The 26,913-nt window shown below is 37.9% G+C and overlaps 1 protein-coding gene across 2 annotated transcripts; it reads left to right on the top strand.

Annotated features, from left to right (window-relative positions):
* Positions 1-211: 211 nt before the first annotated feature.
* cabp1a (calcium binding protein 1a) lies at positions 212-25,905 on the top strand. 2 transcript variants are annotated; one of them, XM_067395148.1, is made up of 7 exons: positions 212-901; positions 20,448-20,478; positions 20,694-20,837; positions 20,922-21,031; positions 21,112-21,186; positions 21,762-21,834; positions 24,786-25,905. In XM_067395148.1, the coding sequence occupies exons 1-7, from the start codon at positions 212-214 to the stop codon at positions 24,809-24,811; spliced, it is 1,149 nt and encodes a 382-aa protein (XP_067251249.1). In that variant the 3' UTR covers positions 24,812-25,905. The 2 variants fall into 2 exon arrangements, with proteins under 2 accessions (XP_067251249.1, XP_067251250.1); XM_067395149.1 differs by lacking the exon at positions 212-901 and adding an exon at positions 20,222-20,357 and having other exon boundaries at positions 24,786-25,861.
* The last annotated feature ends 1,008 nt before the right edge of the window (positions 25,906-26,913 follow it).

Below are 26,913 nucleotides of genomic sequence, written 5' to 3'. Positions count from 1 at the left end.
ACCAGAATAGCTCTTATACCGCCTTACGGAGCAATCAGGTGGCACCAACTCAGAGAGGAGATCTCGACAGCATCATTTCAAGCCCAACATGCCATCGAGGAGGTGCCGATGCACTCTCAGCACTCTACGCTGGGCTATTCTATTCAATCGATAATAATATGACACCTCAGAGGTCAGCCTTTACCTTCAAGGGCATTTTATTAAGCTGAGGATGAGTTTCACGCTCCCCAAAAGCGAATCGACGACCTCCTTACTGAGATCCTCTGCACCGGCCAGGAGCGCGGCTCAGCCGCCCGATCATCCCGGAGCCCGGCGGATACACCATCAGCGATCCGCGGCGGCGGCATCTGGAGCGGAGCCGGCGGATTGCGATGCGAGCTCACGGAGACCCCTGTGTCACCCCTCACTTGTCGGTACCCGGAATAGCGCAGAGAAGAGCCACCCACAACACTCCCACTCCCATGGACACACTCTTTCCACGGCTCACAGTCAGGAGGACCTGTCGGAGCTTCCAGGTGGAAGGGAACGAAAGACAGCCAGACGGCATCATCACCAACACCATAATCGTCATCATCATCATCATCACCATCACCGCCACCGGTCCACCCGGGACGATCTGCCCCAAGAGCCCCGACCCAAGCACTCTCACGCCGCTCGCATGCCCACCAGAACTCAGTCTTTTTCCGAGTCCAGGGACGAAACGTCTCTCTTTTTTGAGTCACCTCAACTGGCTCGACCGGGATCGTCAACGAGCAGAGAGGCGTGTCCACCCTCCACCGCCTCATCCTCGCCGGTGCCCGCATCCTCCAGCCGCTCCTCCCGGAGATCGGGGAGGTCCAGCGCAGCATCTTCTGAAGCGGATTTCAACCTGCGCCCGTTCCTCAGCTCAGTGTTTGGACAGGTAAGGCCCGAACACACGCTGAGAATACGACTTTTTAAAGAGCTGTTATTTAAATAGTAGCTTTAATTAAGCAGCATTTATGGGCCAAACACGTCAATGACATAAACTTTATGCTACGAGTAAATTATGCATGATTTTATTAGCAAAGTGCTTAAATAGCCTATCATAAATTACTTGTAGGCTCATACAAATGCTTACAGTTCTGTCAGCAAGTTTATAGGGTGGGTTCTTAGCTAACAACGAACGTTCCCACTAGCCTACTTTCACAACATGTTTTAAATGTTATTTAAATGTTAAAATAAAACATTCTGTAAATAACATATAGAGGGTTCTCACAACATTATTAATATTTGAATGGTATCTCATGATGTTGAGAGAAATGTTTGTTCTGTCTTTATGGTGTTGTTTCGAGAGAAAAGGTTCTCAGAACAACATTTTCAGAACATCCTTATTTGTGCTTGATAAATGTTCATATAATGTTGACAGAAAATGTCCTTAGAACATGTTATTATTTGTTGAATGTCAACATTAACCTTCTTGGAATATTACAAATAGGCTTAAATTATTAAAGAATGTTATATTGCAAGTAAAAATATTTGCGAGAATGTTGTACTAATATTATCATAACCTTTTAAGTAATGTTCTATCATGACAAGAAAACTGGACATTTTAGATATATTGCAAATCACTGTCCCACAACGTTTTTAGAACATAAGTTTGTTAGCTGGAGTATAGTTAGAAGCACATAATGACTCTTGTGTAAATATACTAAAGTTGTTTCTAAGGGAAATTTTGATCGAAGGTTTGCATATGCTGTGACTAAAGTCAGGATTAGGTGTTTAATGGTAGGAATAAGTTAGAGTTAAATTTCGCACATAAGTATTGGGTTTCTGGGTTTCTAAATAGTTAAATCTGTTTTTGCTTTTGATTTTTTTTTTGGTCTTAACATTATCAGATATGAATATGCTGAAAATGAATTGTGTAGGAAGAGTTAGAAAGAGTTTGTTTAAATTCACAATGGCAGTAGACAATGTCATATTGTGTGTATAACAATGGATGTTATCATATTTCATATGATCAAATAAAGAGGGCACATTTAATCTGAAAGTCCTCTGAGCCCCTTCATTTTTGGGTCACACTTGGTGCCTTCACGGTCAAAAGTGACTGAAGCCTTGAAATGTAACTTTTTTTTTTTTCAGGAAAATGTAATATATTTTCCAATAATATTTTTTGGAATTGGATTTGGAATTCCAATGTATGGAATGTATGGAATTTGGATTATTATTTAGAATTTTGAGAGGATTTTATGATACTATGCAATAATTATAAATTTTTTTATGAGTTATTTTTTCATTAAAATTAATATGCAAAAATAACATATGCAAATGATTTTTTGTGTGTTCACATATCTAATGCGACGAAAGTCACCAAGTGTCATCCCATTCTGATGAAGCTTTCTATGTCTGTTATTTTTGACCGCGAAGGTACCAAGTGTTACTTTTAATTTTTCGATCCTTTAACATATCCAAATCATGTCCATGATTCTTTTTGTGTTAACATAGCTAATGCGGCAGATGCCACTAAGTGCACAGCAAAATCAACTCTGCTTAGAGTACATATGGTCCCTCTCTAAATAGTGTTAAAGTAACACTGAAGCAGAGTTTAAGTCAGTTGTAGTTTTTGTTTCTCTCTTTTCTTCAGTGATTCTGCTTGTTAACAGCAGGTGTTCATCACTAATGCTCAAACAATGTTACAACCACGCCTGTCCTGGACTCCATTTCCCATGTTCCTCCTTGTTCATCACCTGTTTGCACTTCCCTCATCAGTCTTCCCGCCATTCCTGGATTCCCTACACCTGGTCCTTGTCATTAGCACTCCCTTTAAGTTGGACTCACTCCTTGCCCGTTCTTACTGTTATGTTAAATGTGTGCATGGTCCTCTGCCTTCCTTTTGATAATAAAACCCAGCTCTGTAGTTTGACTGTAGTTGCGGCCACTTTAGCACCATTTCTGTACAATTTTGAAGGCCAAAAAGTCCATTGTCTATTGTCATTAGTGAATAAGCAGAGCTCACACAGAAGACACTTTCAAACCCAAGCAGCATTCTGTTCGTCATGTGGCGGATCCTCATGACCAACTTGAACTCACTGCGAAATCTGTGTGCATGGGAAAATCTTTCGCCCTCATGTGAAAAGCCTGATTGTGTGAATTCCCATTGAAATCACATTTCACCCACAAAAATTTGCAAGGTAAATTGGACCACACCTTTAGAGTTAAAAGAGCCAATCACCTGTTTATTTATTCAATTAGCTGGATCATCCAAAAAAAATACTATTTTGTTGACTGATTTGTGATAGGCTAAGTGACAATTTACGATGCCATCATTACTGATTTAAAAATATCTTATTGAAACAAAATTTTGACAGTTTCCATAGATTTCATACTGTCCCCATTCAAGTCTAAAAATAGCTGCCTGTGGTAATTACGAATTTGGCTGCTGAGACTTGTTTATCATTCAGCTTTGACCTGATGAATCTAAGAAACCAGTATCATGATATCTCGTACACAATATTTTGGCATATGATACCATAATATGAAACAGTATCTGTGTCTTGTGTACCTGAATTTGCACATTTGATTGACTTTAGAAGATTTTTTTTTTAAATTAAAGGTGCCCTAGAATTAAAAATTGAATTTATCTTGGCATAGTTGAATAACAAGAGTTCAGTACATGGAAATGACATACAGTGAGTCTCAAACTCCATTGTTTGTTCCTTCTTATATAAATCTCATTCGTTTAAAAGTAGGGGTGTGACGAGATCTCGTGGCACGAGTTCTTGCGAGACTAAACTGACGAGATTTCTCGTCGAGGCGAAAAGTAGTCTCGTGATGTTTGCCATGACAGAGTGTTAGGATGATTAGGAAAGAATATGCCACCGCTACGTTTACATTATGCCTCCACTGTCGTTTTGCTTTGTATTTAAATTAAAAAAACAACAACATTTAATTCAGTTGGGTAACGGTCGCCGCCGCTCCATATTTACAGAGTACGCGCGACCGTTTAAAAGTGAAAGTAAACGCGCGCGCGCATTCAAACGTGATTTCAATACCCCGCATTTGAAAGCGGCTCCCTGATTAATACAGTTATCTCTCAATATGAAAGCTATTTTAGGCTGGGCAGTGTAGTTGTAACCATCTCTTAGCTCTGTATCAAGGAAAAATTTGGTCTTATTTGATCTTTGAATATTGAGAGAGTGCGATTATGGTTGCACTTATTGTAGTGTTACCATAAAAATTAATAACAGTTTTCTCTTCTTATTATTTACTAGTACAAACAATAAGGTTTCATTTGTTAACATTAGTTAATGCACTGTGAACCATCATGAACTAACAAAATACTGTAGCAAATATATTGCTTGTTGTTAGTTGATGTTGGTTAATACATTAATGTTAATAAATGAGACCTTATTGTAAAGTGTTACCATTTTTATTTATACTGTTTTTATTTCTGTGATCAGATTGTGGAGAGGAGTTCAGTTAGGATGTCAAAAGCTGTAGAAGCTCATAAATCATGTACAGCAAGGTCTGACGAGACTGAAATCATACAGGAGGGAAATCAGTCAGTAGAGTTAGTGGCAAAACCTTTTACATTACTTGAGTATTGTTGTCTTTTACTGCATATGATAATTCAGTCTCAGAAAGTAGAACTGAGATGACATTCATTACAAAATGATTAGTTAAAACATTTCAAATACACCTGCAGAATATTTTTTCTAGTCATGTATTTCGCCATCTTGTCTCGTCTTGTGAACTCAATCTCGAGTCTCGTCTCGTCTCGTCTCGTCTCGTGAGATACTGGTCTCGTCACACCCCTATTTAAAAGACTTCCGACAAACAGGCGAATCTCAACATAACACCGACTGTTACGTAAAAGTCGGGATCATTAATATGTACTCCCCCCAATATTTGCATATGCCAGCCCATGTTCAAGCCATTAGTCAAGGGCAAAACGTCTGGATGTGCACAGCTGAATCATCAGACTAGGTAAGCAAGCAAGAACAATAGCGAGAAATGGCAGATGGAGCAATAATAACTGACATCATCCATGATAACATGATATTTTTAGTGATATTTGTAAATTGTCTTTCTAAATGTTTCGTTAGCATGTTGCTAATACTGTTAAATGTGGTTAAAGTTACCATCGTTTCTTACTGTATTCACGGAGACAAGACTGTCGTTATTTTCATTTTTTAAACACTTGCAGTCTGTATAATTCATAAACACAACTTTATTCTTTATAAATCTCTCCAACAGTGTAGCATTAGCCGTTAGCCACTGAGCACAGCCTCAAACTCATTCATAAACAAATGTAAACATCCAAATAAATACCATACTTACGCGATTAGACATGCTGCATGATAAACACTTTGTAAAGAACAATTTTGAGGGTTATATTAGCTGTGTGAACTTTGTTTATGCTGTTAAGGGCAAGCGCGAGCTCCGTGGGTGGGGAGCGCAAGATTTAAAGGGGCCGCAGCATGAATCGGCTCATATTTAATGATGCCCCAAAATAGGCAGTTAAAAAAAATAATAAAAAAAATCTATGGGGTATTTTGAGCTGAAACTTCACAGACACATTCAGGGGACACCTTAGACTTATATTACATATTTTAAAAAGACGTTCTAAGGCACCTTTAAGGAACATATGATTTGCAATATTATTGGAATGAATATTACTTTACTTTCCAAATGTATCCCAGTGTTCCATTATTGATCAAATTCTTTCAGACAGTAAACATCTGTTAGTTCCCACTGATTAAATGTGTTCCTAAGAGGACTGGCTCTCTAGAAAATTGTGGAAGCTTGCCTTTGGTACACGTTCCACAAAAGTTTGCTTTGAAAATCAATTGCATTAATAATAAAAGAGTCTTGGCTGGAAGGATGAGCTCTGGGTGTTCCTTTGTTGCTTTAGACATCGAAAGGCTGAATGGATGAAGAATACAATGTCTCTTTGTGAAATGCAAATCTTTTTTAGGCATATCTGAAAGAGATTCTGTGTATAAATGATTAAAAGCTGTTGTGATGTCTGATGGCACCGACACAATGACTTTGATGCGGTAATAAAACATCACACACAAATACACACATTCATTTGCAGCTGTACTAATGTGGTTCATCCTATTATTGGTATCCAGGAAGCTTTTAAAACTGACATATAGCCACATTTCAGAATTCATGTTAATAAGATAAACCCTTTTTTGAGGGTGGAAACAAACTGGAGGGTTAGTCATAAAACATGGACTAGATCACACCAATTAATTATATCTGGCTTCTAGGTCAGAGCTATTCTCAATGAAAAAATATTAAAAAAACACCACTTGTTAGATTAAAGGGGAAAGTTACTGGCGGCTAGTTAGAAAACAGACAAATGAGACCAATTATGAATTTCGCCTTCAAGGTCAGAGCTTTTCTCACTGTACCCTCCATCTGTCATTGTTTATATTGCGATGGTTCATCTACATTTGCCTCAGTCCCTATAGAAGCCCTTAGCCACTGTTATTATAAAGGGGTTTCTTACCTAAACATGCTAACAGTTAATATAAAATCACTAGTATTGCCTATACGGCATCATTCATGTCTAAAATGTTGGAGTATTTCATTGGCATTCACAGAGGAATCTCACATCACTGGAAGAAACCTTCTGTTTGCAAGTATGTTGTTTAGGCTGTCAGACTCAGACGCTGTATGAATCAGTGAGGCTGGCTTACAGTCTCTCACTGTGTGTGTGTGTAAACACAATTTACCAGAAATGCAGTGTAACAGGCTCCAGATCACAGGGGTGACACACTGTCTATTTGTCTGTCTGAATCCCCAACACACTGCCTAGACAGGGTGTTGAAATAAGACCATGGATTCTCCATGGATGACAATGCGACTTTTTGCCTCCATAAATCTAATAAATGTCAAACCAGATATGGTCTCCCCTTGTCTTTAATGCTATTCTTAGCCTCACACCCCTTTGTGCGTGTGTGTCATTCCTCCGATATGTTGTTGTCAAACACGCCCCTCCTCCTTTTCTCTTACTGATGTGTTTTTTGAAGTTACAGTGACCTTGGCATTGTCTTCTGGGAGATCAAGAACCAGATACTTGAGGGTGTGAGGATGGATGAAATACAGCTTTTTTAATTCTAGTGTCAATATTTTAGCCAGTGTGTAATGCAGAGGTGTAAAGAACTTGAGTAAATGTAATTAGTTATTGTACTTAAAGGGATAGTTCACCCAAAAATTTTAATTTGATGTTTATCTGCTTACCCCCAGGGCATCTAAGATGTAAGTGACTTTGTTTCTTCAGTAGAACACAAATGATGATTTTTAACTCCAACCATTGCAGTCTGTCAGTCGTATAATGCATGGCAATGTGAACTTCGTCTATAAGAGTAAAAAAAAACAAAACATGCACAGACAAATACAAATTAAACCCTGCGGCTCATGAATGTGTCTGTGAAGTTGCAGCTCAAAATACCCCATAGATTTTTTTAAATAAATTTTTTTAACTGCCTATTTTGGGGCATAATTAGAAATGCGCCGATTCAGGCTGCGGCCCCTTTAATTGTTCGCGCTCTCCGCCTAAACAAAGTTCACACAGCTAATATAACCCTCAAAATGGATCTTTACAAAGTGTTCATCATCTAATCGTGTGAGTAGAGTATTTATTTGGATGTTTACATTTGATTCTGAATGAGTTTAAGGCTGTGCTCCGTGGCTAACGGCTAATGCTACACTGTTGGAGAGATTTATAAAGAATGAAGTTGTTTATGAATTATACAGACTGCAAGTGTTTAAAAAATGAAAATAGCGACGGCTCTTGTCTCCGTGAATACAGTAAGATACGATGGTAACTTTAACCACATTTAACAGTACATTAGCAACATGCTAACGAAACATTTAGAAAGACAAATTACAAATATCACTAAAAATATCATGTTATCATGGATCATGTCAGTTATTATTAAGTTTAAGTCAGTTGTCCTTGCTTGATTACCTAGTCTGATGATTCAGCTGTGCACATCCAGATGTTCTGCCCTTGTCTAATGCCTTTGGGAACATGGGCTGGCATATGCAAATATTGGGGGCGTACATAATAATGATCCTGACTGTTACGTAACAGTTGGTGTTATGTTGAGATTCGCCTGTTCTTCGGAGGTCTTTTAAACAAATGAGATTTATATAAGAAGGAGGAAACAATGGAGTTTGAGACTCACTGTATGTCATTTCCATGTACTGAACTCTTGTTATTCAACTATGCCGAGGTAAATTCAATTTTCAATTCAATGGCACCTTTAAGAAATGCCTGTAAAAATATGGCCTAATGTACAATTTATAAGAAGAGATTTTCTTTTTGTAAGGTGTTTTATTCATATTTTTAATTGTGCATTACATTGTGCTGTTTTTTAGGGTAGAAGGAAATGTCTGTAAACTTAATGGAAAAGGCACTGGTAATTTTCTGCCAGGACATTATTTGTTTTTCTATGGATTTTTCTTATAGTTATGATGTCAAATTAGGTAACTGCATTAAATAAACGTGATGACTGAACATAATCTCCTAAAAAAATGAACCTATTAATTCTATGAATTCAGTTTCTGTGAACATACCTAAAACATTTGTTATATGCTGTCAGTTAATTGTCAATTTGAGTGTCTAAGCAAACATACAAATGACTAGATTCTTATAAGATCATGTTGCACATAACATAAATATCTATGTGTAGATAATTATAACAGAAAGGTGTTGAAGACTGAAACAATTGATATCTTATTACTTTAAAGTCTCAGCAAAACGGAAGTTCGTCATCTCTTGTGACGAACATCCGAGTGAAATTGACTATCGGGAAAAAAAAATGTATGCATGGACTTGGCTCTATCGTTTGGTTGCTGGTTGTATGTTGCTGGTTTGTATGTCATTTACATAGAAATATCATCTTTAAACATCTTCACCATGTGGTCACGTCTCTGTTGGTTCACCTATTGTGTAATGATCATTCATTATTAGTTAACTTAGCTTAAATTAGCTTCAGAGCTTCTCTCTGTCAAGAAATGTTTATAGGTTAATTAAACACCTTTATCTCTTCACACTTTCTTCACAAATCTCTCTCACAAATTTAATTCTTTCTCATGACTTTTTTCTAAAACAGTGTTTCCCAACGTTTGTCTTATGTACTTCATCAGCCACATCAAGGCTCAAATATTCTTTCATAACAAAAACTAGAAATGTTTTCATATTAATGTGCCCCTATTATGCTTTTTTTCAGATATTAAAGTGGTGGTCAGAATTATTGGCACCCTTGGTAAATATGATCAAAGATGACTATAAAAATAAATCTGCAGTGTTTATCCTTTTGATCTTTAATTCTTAAAATTAGCAAAAGTCTAACCTTTCATTGAAGGAAAAGAATTGAAAGTGGGGGGAAAATCACATTATGAAATAAATGTTTTTCTTCAAAACACATTGGCCACAATTATTGGCACCCCTAGAATATTTATGAGTAAAATATCTCTGAAGTATATTCCCATTCATATTTACATTGTTTTAAGCACACCAGGGTGATCATGAACGTGAAATTGTCCAGCCATGACTTCCTGTTCCACAGGAGTATAAACATGAGGAAACACAAAGGCCAAATTCCCTTAATCATTCATCACAATGAGTAAAACCAAAGAATATAGTTCAGATGTGCAGCAAAAGATTGTTGAGCTTCACAAAAAAGAAAGTGGCTGTAAGAAAATACCTAAAACATTGAAAATCCCCATTTCCACTATCAGGGCAATAATTAAGAAGTTCCAATCAACAAAAGATGTTAAAAATCTGCCTGGAAGAGGACGTGTGTCTAAATTGTCCTAATGCACAGTAAGGAGGAGAGTTTGAGTGGCCAAAGACTCTCCAAGGATCACAATTGGAGAATTGCAGAGATTAGTTGAGTCTTGAGTCTCAGAAAGCCTAAAAAAATGATCAAACAGTACCTACACCCCCACAAGTTGTACGGGAAGGTTTCAAGAAAAATCCTCTGCTCTCATCCAGAATATCTCCAGCATATTCAGTTGTCAGACAAGACTGGAACTTCAAATGGGATCAGCTTCTATGGTCAGATGAAACTAAAAAAAGAGCTTTTTGGCAGCAAACCCACCAGATGGGTTTGGTGCACACATGGATAAAAAGTGCCCCATGCCCACGGTTAAATATACTGCTGGATCTTTAATGTTGTGGGCCTATTTTTCTGCTGGAGGTCCTGGACATCTTGTTCAGACACATTGTATCATGGATTCTATCAAATACCAACAGATAAAAATTCAAAACCTGACCGCTTCTGCTAGAAATCCAACAATGGGCCATGGTTGGATCTTCCATTAGGACAATGATCCAAAACAAACATCGGTAACACTTTACAATACGGTTCATTAGTTAACATTAGTTAACTACATTAGTTAACATGAACTAATAATGAACTGCACTTATGCAGCATTTATTAATCTTTGTTAATGTTAATTTCAACATTTACTAATACATTATTAAAAGCTTGTTAACATTAGTTAATGCACTATGAACTAACATGAACAAAGAATGAACAACTGTATTCTCATTAACTAACACTAACGAAGATTAGTAAATACAGTAACAAATGTATTGCTCATTGTTAGTTCATGTTAGTTAATCCATTAACTAATGTTTAACAAATGAACCGTATTGTAAAGTGTTACCCAAACATCAAAACCAACACAAATATGTGTCACTGAGCCCAAAATGAAGCTTCTGCCATGGCTGTCCCAGTCCCCCGACCTGAACCCTAAAGAAAATGAGTGGAGTGAACTAAAGAGAAGAAGCACTAACATGGAGCTGGGAATCTGAAGGATCTGGAGAGATTCTGTATGGAGGAATGGTCTCTGATCTCTTGTCAGGTGTTCTCCAAACTCATCAGGCATTATAGAAGACGAATCAGAACTGTTTTCTTGGCAAAAGGAGGTTGCAAAAATTATTGAATAAAAGGGTGCCAATAATTGTGGCCAACGTGTTTTGTAGATAAACATTTATTTCATAATGTGACTTCCCCCCACTTTCAATTTTTTCTTCAATGAAAGGTTAGACTTTTGCTAATTTTAAGAATTAAAGATCAAAAGGATAAACAATGCAGATTTATTTTTACAGTCATCTTTGATCATATTTACCAAGGGTGCCAATAATTCTGATCACCGCTGTACCTTTTAGTGTGTAATCTAGCTGTTTGTGAATGAACAAAGTCTGCAAAGATGAATTTCAAGATCAAAATGCAGTTCTTTTCACCCAAAAGAAAGAACTGCCTGAAATGAGTCAGCAATTCCAGTCTTACTTCTTGCACAATCCTACAAAGGAAAAAAAATGCATATTATCTGTCATTGTTTATATTGTGATGGTTCATCTACATTTGCCTCAGTCTCTAGAAACCCTGTCTTCATTGGCTGCCAGCGAACAACGTCTATTTTGACCCTCAAACACTGTAGTTGTAGCTGAGGCCTGGAAGAGGTAGGTTTGTGTTGTTGACATGTTAAGAAGAAGTTGTTTTCTGCACTTTACACGCACTTCCAAAGGAATAGGACTCATGCTCGAATTGATACTGTAAAATCGACGCCATTGTTATTGTTTGTTTCACTGTGTATACAACTGATGAAATTCAGATATGCTAATAGACGTTTTGTTTCCGACACGCTGTAAGCAGTAGACCATTCACAACAGACTGAGCCATCTGACCAATTAAAGCAGAGGATGCTCTTGGAAAGGAGGGGTTTAGAGAGACCGAATCCTTTATTGAGTTTCTTATGGAAACCGTTTGGGAATCGCAGCTTCTCTTTCCAAGCCTTGCCTCATCTTTATCCTGTTACAATAATGCACCCGTATTATGACCTTAGGAACTGCTTTTGCTGTTGATTTTTTTTTTGCCTGTGCACATTTTTGTTTGTGCACAGGTGGAAACAGGTGTACATTTGAGGATTATGAAAGATATTGTGTGATATATGCATAGCGTTGCAGTGGTATTTGAGTATGTGTTGAGCTTGCGACTGTGTCTTCTGACAGGATGAGAGGTGACAGTTAAAAGTAGGTTGCGCACTGAAGTTCACAGAGAGCTTGAAAAGGGGATGGAGAGATAGATAAAACTAACATATCAGAGGAGAAGAGGCAGAGAAGGGCTTCAGCCCCTGAATCTGTTTCTCAGGATGAATCATCTCATGGAGAAAAACGAGGGGAAAATAGAGATGGATGGAGGATGACAGATAAAAAGATGCGCATGTGTGTGTGTGTGTGTGAGTGAGAGAGAGAGAGAGAGAGAGTGAAAGAAAGAGATTCTTAGGGAACAAAATGAGAGCCAGAAAATAACATTTATCTGTGTGTCACAGATAACCGAGCTACATAAACAGAAGCACCATTAATTGGCCTCTGTATCCACTCAATAAGCTTTGATGTCATAGTCATGGCTTATATATAAAAGCATGGCTATGACATTTCTGAAAGGTTTATGAATACTTTTAAGCTCAGAATAAAAGACAAGGACAGCAACGGCAACCTGCAATATGACAATTTGTGTACTAAGATGCTATACCATGGTACTTTGATACTATGGTACTGAATGATTGCCATATTCATGTACCATGGTATTTAGTGCTCAACTCAACTGGAGTTGCAACTCAAAAGTGGGTTGTATAGTTCTGTTCTGATGGGATCGTGAAGAGAAGGGGAAAACAATGCTGTTTCCATGTCGGAAACAAAACGTCTATTAGCATATCTGAATTTCATCAGTTGTATACACAGTGAAACAAACAATAACAATGGCGTCGATTTTACAGTATCAATTCGAGCATGAGTCCTATTCCTTTGGAAGTGCGTGTAAAGTGCATAAAACAACTTCTTCTTAACATGTCAACAACACAAACCAACCTCTTCCAGGCATCAGCTACAACTACAGTGTTTGAGGGTCAAAATAGACGTTGTTTGCTGGCAGCCAATGAAGACAGGGTTTCTAGAGACTATTTAGTGCTCAACTCAACTGGAGTTGCAACTCAAAAGTGGGTTGTATAGTTCTGTTCTGATGGGATCGTGAAGAGAAGGGGAAAACAATGCTAACGGCAAATGCCAACATTTGTTCAGAAACATCAACACAACTATGCAGGATAAAAAAAGATAGAAATCCAAGCTTCATTAAGAGCAGGTTCAAATACAGCAAGGATAAGCATGGTTTGTGCCGAGTTGATCATTTTGAATAGATTCTTATTGACTGCCAAGGGTCAATAACATATTATATATTATATATATACACACAGTGCATCTGGAATATATATAAATATACACTGGAAAGTATTCACACCGCTTCACTTTTTTCAAGGTTCAAGTCTGGGCTCTGGCTGGGCCACTCTAGGACATTCACAGAGTTGTTCCGTAGCCACCCCTTTGTTATCTTGGCTGTGTGCTTAGGGTCATTGTCCTGTTGGAAGATGAACCTTCGCCCCAGTCTGAGGTCCAGAGCGCTCTGGAGCACATTTTCATCAAGGATGTCTCTGTACATTGCTGCATTCATCTTTTCCTCGATCCTGACTAGTCTCCCAGTTTCAGGCACTGAAAAAAAATCCCACAGCATGATGCTGCCAACACCATGCTTCACTGTAGGGATGGTATTGAGCGGTGCCTGGTTTCCTCCAGACATGACACTTGCTATTCAAGCCAAAGAGTTCAATCTTTGTTTCATCAGACCAGATGTTTCTCATGGTCTGAGAGTCCTTCAGGTGTCTTTTGGCAAACCCCAGGTGGGCTGTCATGTGCCCTTTACTGAGGAGTGGCTTCCGTCTGGCCACTCTACCATACAAGCCTGATTGGTGGAGTGATGCAGAGATGGTTGTTCTTCTGGAAGGTTCTCCTCTCTCCACAGAAAAACGCTGGAGCTCTGTCAGAGTGACCATCTTGGTCACTTCCCTGACTAAGGCCCTTCTCCCCCGATCGCTCAGTTTGGCCTGGTTGGCCCGCTCTAGGAAGAGTCCTGGTGGTTCCAAACTTCTTCCATTTATGGGTGATGGAGGCCACTGTGCTCATTGGGACCTTCAATGCTGCAGATTTTTTTTTTGCACCCTTCCCCAGATCTGTGCCTCGATACAATCCTGTCTTGGAGGTCTACAGACAATTCCTTGGGCTTCATGGCTTGGTTTGTGCTCTGACATGCACTGTTAACTGTGGGACCTAATATAGACAGGTGTGTGCCTTTCCAAATCATGTCCAGTCAACTGAATTTACCACAGATGGACTCTAATCAAGTTGTAGAAACATCTCAAAGATGATCAGTGGAATTCAAGGTCAATTTTGAGTGTCATGACAAAGGCTGTGAATACTTATGTACATGTGATTTTTTTTTTCATTTTTTATTTTTTAATAAATTTGCAATTATTGGGTAACACTTTATTTTGATGGTCCCTTTTAGACATTCTGATGACTATAAGTAACGTTGCACTTACATGTCAACTAACTCTCATTAGAGCAGGGGTGGGGAACGTTGATCCTGGAGGGCCATTGTCCTGCAGAGTTTAGCTCCAACCCTGAAAAAAAAACACATTTACCTGCCTGTAACTTTAGTAATCCTGAAGACCTTGATTAGCTTCAGGTGTGTTTAATTAGGGTTGGAGCTAAACTCTGCAGGACAATGGCCCTCCAGGATCAACATTCCCCACCCCTGCATTAGAGTATTAGTAGAGTATTAGTAGACAGTCACCAGCTCTGTCACCTCCTCTGCACTACATCTCCTATCACTCTGCTTGGCTCCCACCTGCACATCTTTCAAAATTACCAGCACCTGCCAGCGATCACTCTTATCATCAGCACTATAAGAATACTCACCTTGTTTTCCCTTGCCAGTCTCGTTTAGCATTAGTTTGTTTTACTTGGTGGACCACTCTCCTATGGATTTCTACTACAATATCCTCCAGCATACTCCAAAGTGTATTCTCCAGTGACATTCTCCCGCGATATCCCCCAGCAAGTGTCTCCAGCGTTTGTCTCCTATGTTCTCCTCTCCCATGTGTTCACCAGATAATAAACACCCTGTCACCCATTACTATATGTCCCCAGCCATAGTGGCCGGGCCTGGGTTCATGAGCAAGGCCACAAATGCCAATCCTCCCTGGTCGCCCGAGTTGCTGGCGCCACCTTGGTCTTCTGAACTGCCGGTTCAACCCTGGCTCCCTGAGCTGCTGGCTCCACACCGGAGGCTTCATAACCTGCCTACACCGCCCCGCCCCGTTCTCCTTCATGTCAAGACTTCAAGACCTCGCCTACCGGGAGGGGGGAGTACTGTCACAGTCACCAGCTCTGTCACCTGCTCCATACTACATCTCCCATCACCCTTCACCCAGCTGCACGTCTTTCACGATCACCCGCACCTGCCAGTGATCACTCTCATCATCAGCACTATAAGAACACTCACCTGATCTTCTCTTGCTGTCCAGTCTCGTTAAATGGTGGACCACTGGTGGACCATTCTCCTACGGATTACTCCAGCGATATTCTCCTGCATACTTCTAAGTGTATTCTCCAGCGATATCCTCCAGCAAGTGTCTCCTATGTTCTCCGCTCCCATGTGTTCACCCGATGTCTATTTGTCTGCTCACTGCTGTCAGTAAACACCCCGTCACCCATTACTGTCTCCGGGTCCCCAGTTCCATAACAACTGTCTGCTTAATATCTGCTGACACTTTATTTTGATGCTCCCCAGCAGACATTATACTGATGATAAGTAACTTTGCAACATGTCTACTCATTCTACTAAACTTAACCCCTTATTCTACTAACCCTAACAGTTTATTAATACTCTAATGAGAGTTAGTTGACATGTAGGTGTATTATTTATAGTCAACAGAATGTCTAAGGGGACCATCAAAACAAATTGTAACCAAATATACTTTCTAAAAAAGCAGATAATTAGAATCAGTAAAACAATAGCAGCATTGGTTGATTTTACATTTAGAAACAAAATGTATGCATATACTGTACACAGCCTAACTGTCCATTTTCCAGTAAGCCCATGTTATTTTAAGAGGGTGTTTTTTTTAAATGCAGAGAATCACTGATCTGAATGGTACTTCAAAAAACACATATGTAATACAATGACGTCTGTCAATGCAAGACTGAAATGAAGCATGTGAACAATCTTAAGTTACATGTGAGTGTGAGTGTGTGTGGTATTTTTAGCTGTCTGTGTGAATGATTGGATTAGAAACCAGGCCTCTAGCTGTGAGAATGGTAATATGTATGTCTCAATGAGACCCACTCTCCTCCCATCCTCTAAAAACACACACACACACACACACACACACACACACACACACACACACACACACACACACACACACACACACGTTTGTTTTTGTGAATTGTGGGGACTTTCCATAGGCCGCAATGCATTTTATACTGTACAAACCATACTTTCTATCCCCCTACACTACCCCTAACCCTAAACCTAACCATCACAGGAAACTGTGCACACCTTTATTTTCTCACAAAAACATCATTTAGTATTTGTATTAATTAATTTACATTGTGGGGACCGGTGGCTGGTCCTCAATTTGTTTGAGATCCAATTTGTCTCAATTTGTTTGAGATCCAAGCACGTCTTATGCCCCATTTTTCCGTTGCTACATTTCACTGAGTGGCCTAGTTTTAGCTTTAATTATCAGTAAAGACCAGCACATTTTTGAACTATTTGTTCATACAGTCTTTGTATGAATTCAGGCTTTCAGGGCAAATCTTTGAATAATCTTAGAGCCTTGATGAATGCTGACTAACATGCCATAATGACTGCGGAAGCCTGGAATTCTCATTCTGCACGTCAAACAAAGAACGGGAGTGAATTTACATTTTGAAAAGTGTCCCAGTTATGTTCATTAGCATATGCCTTGGTTATCAACAGTTTCTAGATATAATGGTTATTAGTGGTGTTTGCATTATTACACTTATAAATAAATGATCAAAACCATGCTGCTTGTGATATTAGTGATCATACTTACAATTTTCACCTGATTGATGATCAAACAAAGAAACTGAAGGAGGAACTCAAGCCTTATCTAGGGACCTAGCTGAATATAAATGGAAATTTGGATGTGGGGTTTTTTTATTTATTATTTGGATCAGTAAGTAACCACCTAGCAACCACCCATAACACCCTAGCAACTACATAGCAAATAAAAACACCATGGCATCATGATGTCAGGTTTATGTTCAGTTCTATTAACTCTTGTTTTGACATTCTACCTTGTTTCCGTTAGTTCCTGTTTCCCTGCTCTGATTAGTTTCAGTTTCCTCTCACATATGGTTGATTCTTCTGTCAGGATTGGTTTTCAATGTGTATATATACAATGTTTACATAGATAGTATATATCCATGTTTTTTCTTTTTTCTTTTTTTTCCACGTTTGTCATACTATTTAATTGACTTACGTGGAGCAACGTGAACTAACAATTTTTACGAGCAATTTCTGAGTGAAAATTGTTTTTATCAGTGTAGATAAGTACATTATTACACATTCATGTTGCATATTGATAATTTTAGAATTTTTTCCACAAGTGGTTTAAATGTCGAGTTAAATATAGTTTGCTTCTCTTTAGTCTATGAAGTGTTTTTGATAAAAACACATTTTTGACTTTACTATGCCCTATTGCGGCTTACACAGTAAGACTGAACACATTGAATGATTTTGTTTCCTAGTGCTATTAAACCAGATAATGTCTTTGGTGTTTTTAATTGTCTCTCTCTGTGTATCTATCTCACTCTCGCCTTCCCTTCCTCTCTGTTTATAGTCGCTGTGAGAGTGTATAGATCTGAAGAGCCAGTCTACACAATGTGTTCAGTAAACTGTTATGATGAATGAATGGAAAATGTTGGCTGGATTGCTTATTTTCATTAATGGAAATGCTCTCTTTCTCTATCTGTCTCTCACACATACAAATTCACACATAGACATACAGCCCTTTCTCTGTGACATTCACAACACATGTGATGTGGCTGTGTATAAATAACATAAGTGATGTTTTGTGAGTTCATGTGTTTGTGTTATGTATAAGAGCAATGTTGAAATGCACATACAGACCTGACTTGCTGTTCTTAATGGATGAGACTTGTGGATGAGACTTAATTTTAACACCCAAAACATAGCAATGCATATATAAATATATTAGTCCTAAATCGTTTTTACCTTATTAACAGTGTGTCAAAGTGTTTCTATCAGTACAACATGCTATTCCTGAACTCCCGATCGACCATAATGTGACATTAGGTGTCATTCACCCTCTGGAGTGTCTGTCTGCTTAACACAACACAAAGTATCTGTCCTCTTAAAACAGCATGTATAAGAGCCTGGAAAAAATTGTTGTAAAAGTGTACAGCTATAAATGTTTTTACAAAGATAGATGGTGTTAACACAAAGACATTTTTGGGGCCTTATAATATAATTTTTGAACTATACTAAAGACATGGCATTCTGGGTTGTGGAATCAAACAGAGACATAAATGACCAGAAGAAGTTGTAGGTTCCTCTAAATAAAACTGATATGCATAAAATATATATTTTAACACCCTGCCTGTCCTTTATCCCTTTAAAGGATTAGTTCACCCAAAAATGAAAATTATGTCATTAATTTCTCACCCTCATGTCATTCCACACCCATAAGACCTTCGTTCATCTTCAGAACACAAATTAAGATATTTTAAATAAAATCTGATGGCTTAGGAGTCTATTGCCAGCAAGTTAATTCACACTTTCAGTGCCCAGAAAGATACTATAGACATATTTAAAACAGTTCATGTGACTACAGTGGTTCAACCTTAATGTTATAAAGTGATAAGAATACTTTTTGTGCACCAAAAAAAAAAAAGAAAAAATTGGACTTTTCAACAATATCTAGTGATGGCCGCTTTCAAAACACTGCTTTTTGTTTCCAATCGGAGGTTCGGAGCACCAAAGTCATGTGATTTCAGCAGTTTGGCATGCGATCCGAACCACTGATTCGAAACAACAGGTCATTTGTAAAGATTTGAAGCAGTGTTTTGAAATCGGCCAAAAGAAAACTGTTAATAAATTGTTTCTTGAACATCAAATCAGCATATTAGAATGATTTCTGACGAATCCTGTGACACTGAAGACTAGAATGCTGAAAATTCAACAAAACATTTCTTTTAAAATTGTAATAATATTTCACAGTGTTTTATAGTATTTTTGATCAAATAAATGCAGCCTTGGTGAGCATAGGAGACAAAAAAAAAGGCCTTTACTCGCATGTAAACGTTGATCAGCGAACATAAGCAGAAGCTGAACCAAACCTATACACAGAACAAACCTCTTCCAGAAGCTCAAACATGCTGAGTAAACAATGTGTGCGAGTAAAAGCCTAAATTAAATCTTTTCATGATAACGACCGATCGATTCTCTTCAGAAAATCTGGACTAAACCGCTCTTTATGGAGTTTTTGAAGCATCTGACAGCATTCTGTCATCAAAAAGATCTTCATTTGTGTTCTGAAGATGAACGAAAGTCTTACAGGTGTGGAATGACATGAGGGTGAGTAATTAATGACAGAATTTTCACTTTGGGGTGAACTAACCCTTTAATAACAGAAAAGGGCTCTAACTCCACAAACTGAATGAGGTCGAGGGGAGAAATTGGGTCCCAGGTCACTCATGACCCGAAATATGTATCTGCCAAATGAATGAATGATGTGAAAGCTCTAATTTAGAAGCATAACAAATACGCGAACACACACATAGACCTACTGCAATGTCATGCACATTGTGAATGATGTGTTATTGTGAACACATACTTGCTTATGTGTGGCTTTGCCCTGGAATGTTTGATGCTTCTTACGTAAGCAATTTAGTTTTTCTTATTCTGCATGCTGTCGCGTAGGCGTATGTATTTATGTCGCATAAATCGCTGCATCCTTTGTTTTGGTCTTCAATTTAGGTCGCATGTTTTTACATGCGTGCGAGCGTGAATGTCATGGTCTTACGTCAATAAAGACTGCATGTTTACACTCCTTTTATCCCCTGTGGTGAATGCTACAGCTTCTGTTCTCCATCTTTCTCCCTCTCTTTTCTCCATCGCCTTTAAAGGTTGTCACTGTTAGATGAGGACAGATGTGTCTCACTTGCTGGGATTTGTTCACTTAGCTGTGACGCTGGAGAAATGCCATTGCCACGTGACTAGGACCACCTCACCTTTTTGTAACGCACTATTGTTCTTTCTTAAGGCTATAAAACGAGTCCTAAATACACCTTGGGTGTCTTTGAACGACTAGAAGCAACAATGTCTACTCTGGCTGGTTTGGATGCATCACTGGTTAAAGGTTTTCTAGTAATGAAGCCATCTTCAGATGAACTTTATTTCATGGATGGCCTGGATTTTATTGTGAGGGACTGAAGTTTTGATTTTTTTATGCTTTTTTTAACCTTTGCTGATGTTGTTTTGACATTTTTTTCTCATCTTTTGTTGTTGCAGAATCGAGAGTTGAGACCAGAGGAGATTGATGGTAAGTTTTTTACTCTTTTACTGTTTTTTCAGTAGCAACTGTTATGGTGATAATTCAAATGTAATAGTTTAAAAACTCATCTTAGCTACTTTCCCTTCTTCAAACCTGTATAAACTGAACAACAATGGTAAAAATATTTGTTTATTGTTTTAATGTGTTTTACTACTGTATGTTAACATGCCATTCATGTGTTTGGTTTGTCTTGACGAGTGAAGAGTTGCGTGAAGCGTTTAAGGAGTTTGATAAAGATAAAGATGGCTTTATCGGCTGTAAAGACCTGGGGAACTGCATGAGAACTATGGGCTACATGCCCACCGAGATGGAACTAATTGAACTGAGCCAACAAATCAACATGAACTGTAAGCTTCTGATTGCGCACAGCCATTATCTTATCAGCTATGTCTTTTCATTACGAAATATTGACATCAGTTTGTTCTTCTTAGTAGGTGGCCATGTGGATTTCGAGGACTTTGTAGGGTTGATGGGACCTAAACTCCTTGCAGAGACGGCAGACATGATCGGCATAAAAGAGCTCAGAAACGCCTTTAAAGAAGTGAGTGGAGAGTTATATAATATACAAAAAAGAGAAAGAAATATCAAATAAAATGTTATATATATATGCATTGTTTTCAGTTTGACACAAATGGAGATGGTGAAATCAGCACAGGAGAGCTAAGGGAAGCTATGAGGAAGCTGCTGGGACAACAGGTCAGTGCTTTTGGTAGAGAGAATAGTAAAAATGTGACCATGAAATCAAATTAACAATTCTTATATTTATGGAATATTGCTGTATTTTTTATAAATTATTTATCCGTGCATTTATAGCCTATTTATTTTTTTTAAATTATGTTCACTCGTAATGTTTAATCGAAATAAGTTTTTACTGGCATGAGGGCGGGACAACCTGTCACTCACATGAGATCACAGCAATAGAAAACCACAACCATCCAATCAATTCCTCACTTTTTTTATTCTTTCTTTCTTTCTTTCTTTTTTGGTTCGGAAAGCCATTTCACTCAGATATTTACATTTACCCTTTCTGTTTCCTAAATGCATGTTATTGCTCTTATTGTGAACAATTAATCCATGCATATGTTTCTTTTCTTTTTTTTTTCTTTTTTTTTTTGATTCAAAATTTTGAATTGATCTGTATGACTTGTTCCCTAGAAATCTTCTGAAATATTATGATAGATTTGTGTGAGGAAAAGACCAGGATCATTCAGTCAAATTTCTGAACAGTTCCTGTCACCTGATTTGTAACAACCTGTTCTTGTTTTTGTTAGGTCGGCCATCGAGACCTAGAGGACATACTGAGAGACATTGACTTGAATGGAGACGGCCGAGTCGACTTTGAAGGTAAGAATCTCATTAGCACTAAGTAACAGGGCCGTAACCACTTTAGACGGACAAGTTCAACCAATAGCCAAATTGTCTCCCCCAATATTTGATATTCTTGATTCTGCTCTTCTGCTCTCCATTACACTGTCCTCTGTTTGCTGTTAGGATGACAAAACGTTTTAAAGGTTTTATTTTTAGGCTGGTCTGCCTCAATGGTCTAACAGCACTCTATGAGCACTCAAAATGACTGAGATGGCCAATCAAATTAAAGAAGTCGGGCGTTACTGCTCACAGAAGACGTGTGAATTCTAACGTTTTAGGTTTAACAGTGAAAAAGTGTGTGATAAGATGTACAGTAAGTGGCTAAGCGTAATATCGGACAACTGTTTCATGATAGAAATGTTAAACGACTGACAGTAAAATCCAGTGGTGCAAGCTTTTTAACTAAATTTCTCCATTTTGAATTGAAAATATGCTATAATTTACATGATTTCTCCTCTCGTGCTGATTGAATAGATCATTTGAACATGGTCCTCCCAAATATCGTTAATAAAATATCATTAAAGGATTAGTTCACTTTCAAATGAAAATCACCCCAAGCTTTACTCACCCTCAAGCCATTCTAGGTGTTTATGACTTTCTTCTTTCTGATGAACACAATCTGAGCTATACTAATAAATATCCTGATGCATCCAAGCTTTATAATGGTAGTGAACAGGGGTCATGAGTGTGAATCCATCCTCATCCATCCATCATAAAAGTACTTCACACGTCTCTGGCGGGGTTAATAAAGGTCCTCTGAAGCGAAGCAATGTGTTTATGTAAAAGAATATACACATTTAACAAGTTATGAAGTAAAATATCTAGTTTCTGCCAGACCGCCTTCCGTATTCAACCTATGCAGTAAGTGTAAAACTCTCGCAGTTCAAAAAGCTTACGCTACGTCCTACGCCTTCTGTATTCAACTTAAGTAAAAAGCTTCAAAATTAATAATTAATTAAAATTTTTATACGTTTTAACCATAAATGCTCATCTTGAACTAGCTCTATTCTTCTCTATTAGAATTCCGGCAGTGTAGACACTGCTAAGTGTATTACTGCCCTCCACAGGTCAAAGTTTGAACTAAATTGTCATATACAATATGCTAGTGCAAGTATATAACAATTTAGTTCAAACTTTGACCTGTGGAGGGCAGTAATACACTTAGCAGTGTCTACACTGCCGGAATTCAAATAGAGAAGAAGAGAGCTAGTTCAAGATGAGCATTTATGGTTAAAACGTATAAAATTTAGAATTATTTATTTTTTTTTTTTTTGAAAATGAGTGATGGTTTCTCTAGATAAGACCCTTATTTCTTATCTGGGATCACTGTAAATTTTAATTTTGACCTTCAACCGTTTGGGCTCCATTGAAGTCCACCATATGGAGAAAAATCCTGGAATGTTTTCCTCAAAAACCTTACTTTCTTTTTGACTGAGGAAAGAAAGATATGAACATCTTGGATGACATGGGGGTGAGTAAATTATTAGGAAATTTTAATTTGAAAGTGAACTTATCCTTTAACTGATGCTTCACCAGTTTACACTTTCTTCGTACATGGAATACGGAAGGTGGTCTGCCGGAAGCAGATCAAACGCATTTTACACAAACGCATTGCTTCACTTCCGAAAGCCTTTTTTAACCCCCTGGAGTAGAGTACACATTTATGATGGATTGATGGATGGATGGATGGATGGATGGATGGATGGATGGATGGACGGATGGATGGATGAGGATGGAGACACTTTCTTCAGCTCATACTCATTGATCCCGCTCACTGCCATTATAAAGCTCAGATGCTTCAGGATATTTATTATTATATCTCCGATTGTGTTCATCAGAAAGAAGAAAGTCATGTACACCTAGGATGGCTTGAGGGTGAGTAAAGGTTGGGGTAAACGTTAAAGGTGCCGTAGAACGTCTTTTAAAAAGATGTAATATAAGTCTAAGGTGTCCCCTGAATGTGTCTGTTGTTTCAGCTCAAAATACCCCATAGATTTTTTTTAATTAATTTTTTTAACTGCCTATTTTGGGGCATCATTAAATATGAGCCGATTTAGGCTGCGGCCCCTTTAAATGCTCATGCTCCCCGCCCACGAAGCTTGCGCTTGCCTTTAACAGCATAAACAAAGTTCACACAGCTAATATAACGCTCAAAATGGATCTTTACAAAGTTTTCGTCATGCAGCATGTCTTAATCGCGTAAGTATGGTATTTATTTGGATCTTTACATTTGATTCTGAATGAGTTTGAGGCTATGCTCCGTGGCTAAAGCTAACATTACACACTGTTGGAGAGATTTATAAAGAATGAAGTTGTGTTTATGCATTATACAGACTTCAAGTGTTTAAAAAAGCAACATGCTAACGAAACATTTAGAAAAACAATTTACAAATATCACTAAAAATATCATGATATCATGGATCATGTCAGTTATTATCGCTCCATCTGACATTTTTCGCTGTTGTTCTTGCTTGCTTACCTAGTCTGATGATTCAGCTGTGCACAGATCCAGACGTTTTGCCCTTGACTAATGCCTTGAACATGGGCTGGCATATGCAAATATTGGGGGCGTACACCCCGACTTTTACGTAACAGTCGGTGTTATGTTGAGATTCGCCTGTTCGTCTGAGGTCTTTTAAACAAATGAGATTTATATAAGGAAGAGGAGGAAACAATGGAGTTTGAGACTCACTGTATGTCATTTCCATGTACTGAACTCTTGTTATTTAACTATGCTGAGATAAATTCAATTTTTAATTCTAGGGCACCTTTAAAAAGACCAATTACAGCGCCCTCAACCCAAAATCGTTGGTCCCCCCAATGTTCAAGACATAGTTACGGCCTTGCTACATAATAAAAAGAAAAAGCAGACAATAGATGCACAGTATTTTTAAGTCTCATATTTGTCTTCTCTCTGTCCCTTTTAGAGTTTGTACGAATGGTGTCCCGCTGAAAGGGCAGCGCTCATATGGTGTCTCCAACAGAAGAAAGTGAGATGCTGTACTGCTTCCTGCTGGTCAAAGCAGACAGAGTATTAGACTACTGCAAGAAAAGCCCTGCTGAGCCAGTGTTGTGTGGTATAAAAAAATGAAAACTGGAGTTTTTGGAGGAAAAAAAAAACCTCATGCACACACACAAACAAAAAAAGTATACACGTATACTGTAGCCAAGTGTCTCTGCACTTTCAACCATGCAAGACCAAACAAAGTTTTTTACACGCACATTAGAGTACAATGCTTGATTATGGCAATATTACATTAAGTGTTGTCCCTGATGTCTCATATATGTGTCTCTGTGTGATAATCTATTCTAGCTGAAGAAAATGATGTCTGAACGTTTTCACAGTCACACTCTGTGATTTCTAAAATGTTTTTCTTTTGTTTGCAGTAACATGACGCCGTCTAATGCATTGGTTTCTTAATAATATGTTATATAAGCCAAGCACACACCAGTTTTGACTCTATTATTTGTCGCATTTGACTGTTTCTGTTCTAAAGTCACAGTGCATGCCTTTAAAACAAAAATATACCACTGTGCAAGATGGAACCAAATTTTGTCGATGACCTCTATAGTTTTAAAGACTTAATTTTAACACATAACTGATTGATTTCTAAGTTTAGAAATTTTTGATTCACTATTTTTAGTTATGACATACTTGTCAGGCAACTCATTTCAAGCGCACATATAGTTTCACTCTACACAGGCCTATTTGAATCAATGCACAATACCCAGATTCATACAAACGTTCAGTACCTGATCACTATATGCTTAAGAAACAGACAGTGAAGATTTATTTATTTGATTTGAGCCTCTTTATGTCTGTTTGTGTGACCAGTGTCAGAGACATTTGTAGTCTTAATTGTTATCTGATCCTATCATTGCATGCCAAAAAGACCTTCCTATGTAATATAGTGGTTTTAATACACTGTAACAAAATAAGCAAATAAAACTGTGTCTAGTAATAGCGTATATTTTTCATCACCACATTTGTGTTTAAGCTTCATTACTCTATTATTTTTACTCCACAAAAGGTTTGCCTACCTCCTCTAAAGAAACGTTATTTATATACACAAGGAGCAATAATTTTGCTGGTGTCTGCTCAGATATTCTCCAAATCATTCAGCAACAAGCATCACTTTCCCAGCGGCTGGAACAGACTGTTCGTGTTGTCATGGCAACGGGCTTTTTCCTCCGGACCAAAACGGGACAGAAATTTCCTTCTTTTTCATTGTGAATGCAGCTAAAAATAATGCCACCGTGTGGTCCAAAATAGGCAGTTTACATCATGATGGTTTAACCTTGCATAAATCTAAATTTAAAAAAGAAAGCCTATTTTGTTGCGTTAAATACATTTCATTTATAAAGAAATATATTATTGTATTAATTTAATCAAATGATCAGCATAAACTTGAATAAAACATTCTGCAAGCCACTTCCTGCATAGTAATGTGTTTTCAATAAATATATCGCTTCAAAAAAATAACGACAAATAATATTAATAATTTTTAATATTTAACATATACAATATGTTCATAATTGCTGATTTATGTTTTTACTATACAAATAATTACTATATAAGTACTAATAAACAATTATAATTAATAAAAATAATAAGATAAAATTGCTTTTCTGTTTCTTTACGTTCAACTTCAGTATAAAACGTCAGTAACCTGGGTTGCCAGGTTTTCTAAAAAAAAACCCTCCCAATTGCTCCTCAAAACTAGCCCAAGCGCATTTCAGATGAGGTCCCACGGTAAAAAATGCGTTCCGGGGGGTAAAATCCGCATTTTTGGCGGGGATCCCCCTGGTAAAATTCGCATTCCAGGGTCTAAATATCACGTTATTTGGGGTCAATTCAACCCGCGGACATCACAAACTACCCGCGGAATTGGCAACACTGTTAACCTGTTCCGTTCTGCCTAATCCCGCCCACCTTTCGCTGCGTATATACAACGAACCAATGAACTGAAGCCAGCTAATTTATGCGAGGAAGTGAGTGAAAGTTGATACACTTGATTCGCTGTTTCCAGACACTTCCATCGATTGTGATTGGTC

This window comes from Chanodichthys erythropterus, chromosome 9, assembly GCF_024489055.1.
Source record: "Chanodichthys erythropterus isolate Z2021 chromosome 9, ASM2448905v1, whole genome shotgun sequence".
Lineage (NCBI taxonomy): Eukaryota > Metazoa > Chordata > Actinopteri > Cypriniformes > Xenocyprididae > Chanodichthys > Chanodichthys erythropterus.
This window is presented reverse-complemented; position numbering and strand designations above follow the sequence as displayed.

Excerpts from the sequence above, each read along its gene's own strand:
- cabp1a (XM_067395148.1), top strand. The coding sequence starts at position 212 with ATGAGTTTCACGCTCCCCAAAAGCGAATCGACGACCTCCTTACTGAGA. Across the intron at positions 20,838-20,921 it reads CCAACAAATCAACATGAACT|TAGGTGGCCATGTGGATTTC; the intron begins GTAAGCTTCTGA and ends TGTTCTTCTTAG. Across the intron at positions 21,032-21,111 it reads TCAGAAACGCCTTTAAAGAA|TTTGACACAAATGGAGATGG; the intron begins GTGAGTGGAGAG and ends CATTGTTTTCAG.